Source organism: Sinocyclocheilus anshuiensis, unplaced genomic scaffold, assembly GCF_001515605.1.
Source record: "Sinocyclocheilus anshuiensis isolate Anshui unplaced genomic scaffold, SAMN03320099.WGS_v1.1 scaffold63, whole genome shotgun sequence".
NCBI classification, from domain to species: Eukaryota; Metazoa; Chordata; class Actinopteri; order Cypriniformes; family Cyprinidae; genus Sinocyclocheilus; species Sinocyclocheilus anshuiensis.
The window spans coordinates 1,915,852-1,916,824 of record NW_015552625.1 but is presented as its reverse complement, the minus strand read 5'-3'; the positions used below and the strand labels follow the sequence as shown (position 1 = coordinate 1,916,824).

Below are 973 nucleotides of genomic sequence, written 5' to 3'. Positions count from 1 at the left end.
CGAAGGTCTGGAACGACATGAGTGTGAGTAATTAATGACAGAATTTTCATTTTTGGATGAACTATCCCTTTCACGCATCCTTGATGAAAGTATTAATTTATTAAAGTATTAATTTATTAATGAATGCATTAATTTATTAATTTTTAAGAGAGTTTTACTGACCCCTAAACTTTGGAATGGTAGTATGTCAAGACATCACTGCACCACTGAAAACCAAAGAGTTTAAACATGATCATTACACAGATTATTACTTAATAGGTTTAGTAAAAATGGAACAAGCTTTTATAAAATCTGAAAATTATTTTTATTTTATTTTATTCAGAACTTTTTGTAAAAACCAGGTCATTTGAAAAAGATCCAGCCAGATCAAATCTTTTCAGTATTGAAAACACAATTAGTATCAAATACAGTAAACACAAGTAAGGGCCCAATATGTAACTTCTACAAAATCATTCATCCTGGAAGAAGGAGTCTAAATCCCCCATCTCCTCATGGGCCTGTTTGGAGTTTGCCTGAGATGGATGGGTCACGCTGGCAGGATTTTCTTGGCTTCTTTGTGACATATCGACTTCTTTCTTGATGTCCCGGCCTCCACTGAGAAACTTCTGACTCTCAGTGAAGTACTGGTTAGGATGATTGAGAGAAAACCCAGCATCCTCAACCTGAAACATACAAAACAAGTTCAGTAAGCATATGACTATACTTGCATTTGAAATAGTGCTGGGCGGTATGACCAAAAATTTATATCACGGTATTTTTCAAAATTATACCGGTTTCACGGTACAAGACGGTATTTTTTTTTCATGCATGACCGGGTGTTAACCATATTTTCTACTGATTGAGAGGAAATACTGCAGTATATTGACTTAGAATGCCCTATTTTACTGTCATGAGTGAATAGTCAAAAAATACCACACTAAATAGTGACTAAACACGACCCCTTTTAATACATGTTAACCAGGAGTCACTCTCA

At 34.8% G+C, this 973-nt stretch overlaps 1 protein-coding gene across 1 annotated transcript in view; it reads right to left on the bottom strand.

The window, feature by feature from the left end:
• Window positions 1-324: 324 nt before the first annotated feature.
• Window positions 325-973, bottom strand: part of LOC107666539 (DNA primase large subunit-like) — a 74,853-nt gene continuing 74,204 nt past the window's right edge. The window contains exon 14 of the mRNA XM_016457928.1: window positions 325-662. Coding sequence (XP_016313414.1) covers window positions 450-662 — 213 coding nt within the window. The 3' untranslated portion in view covers window positions 325-449. The remainder of the gene's footprint in view (window positions 663-973) is intronic.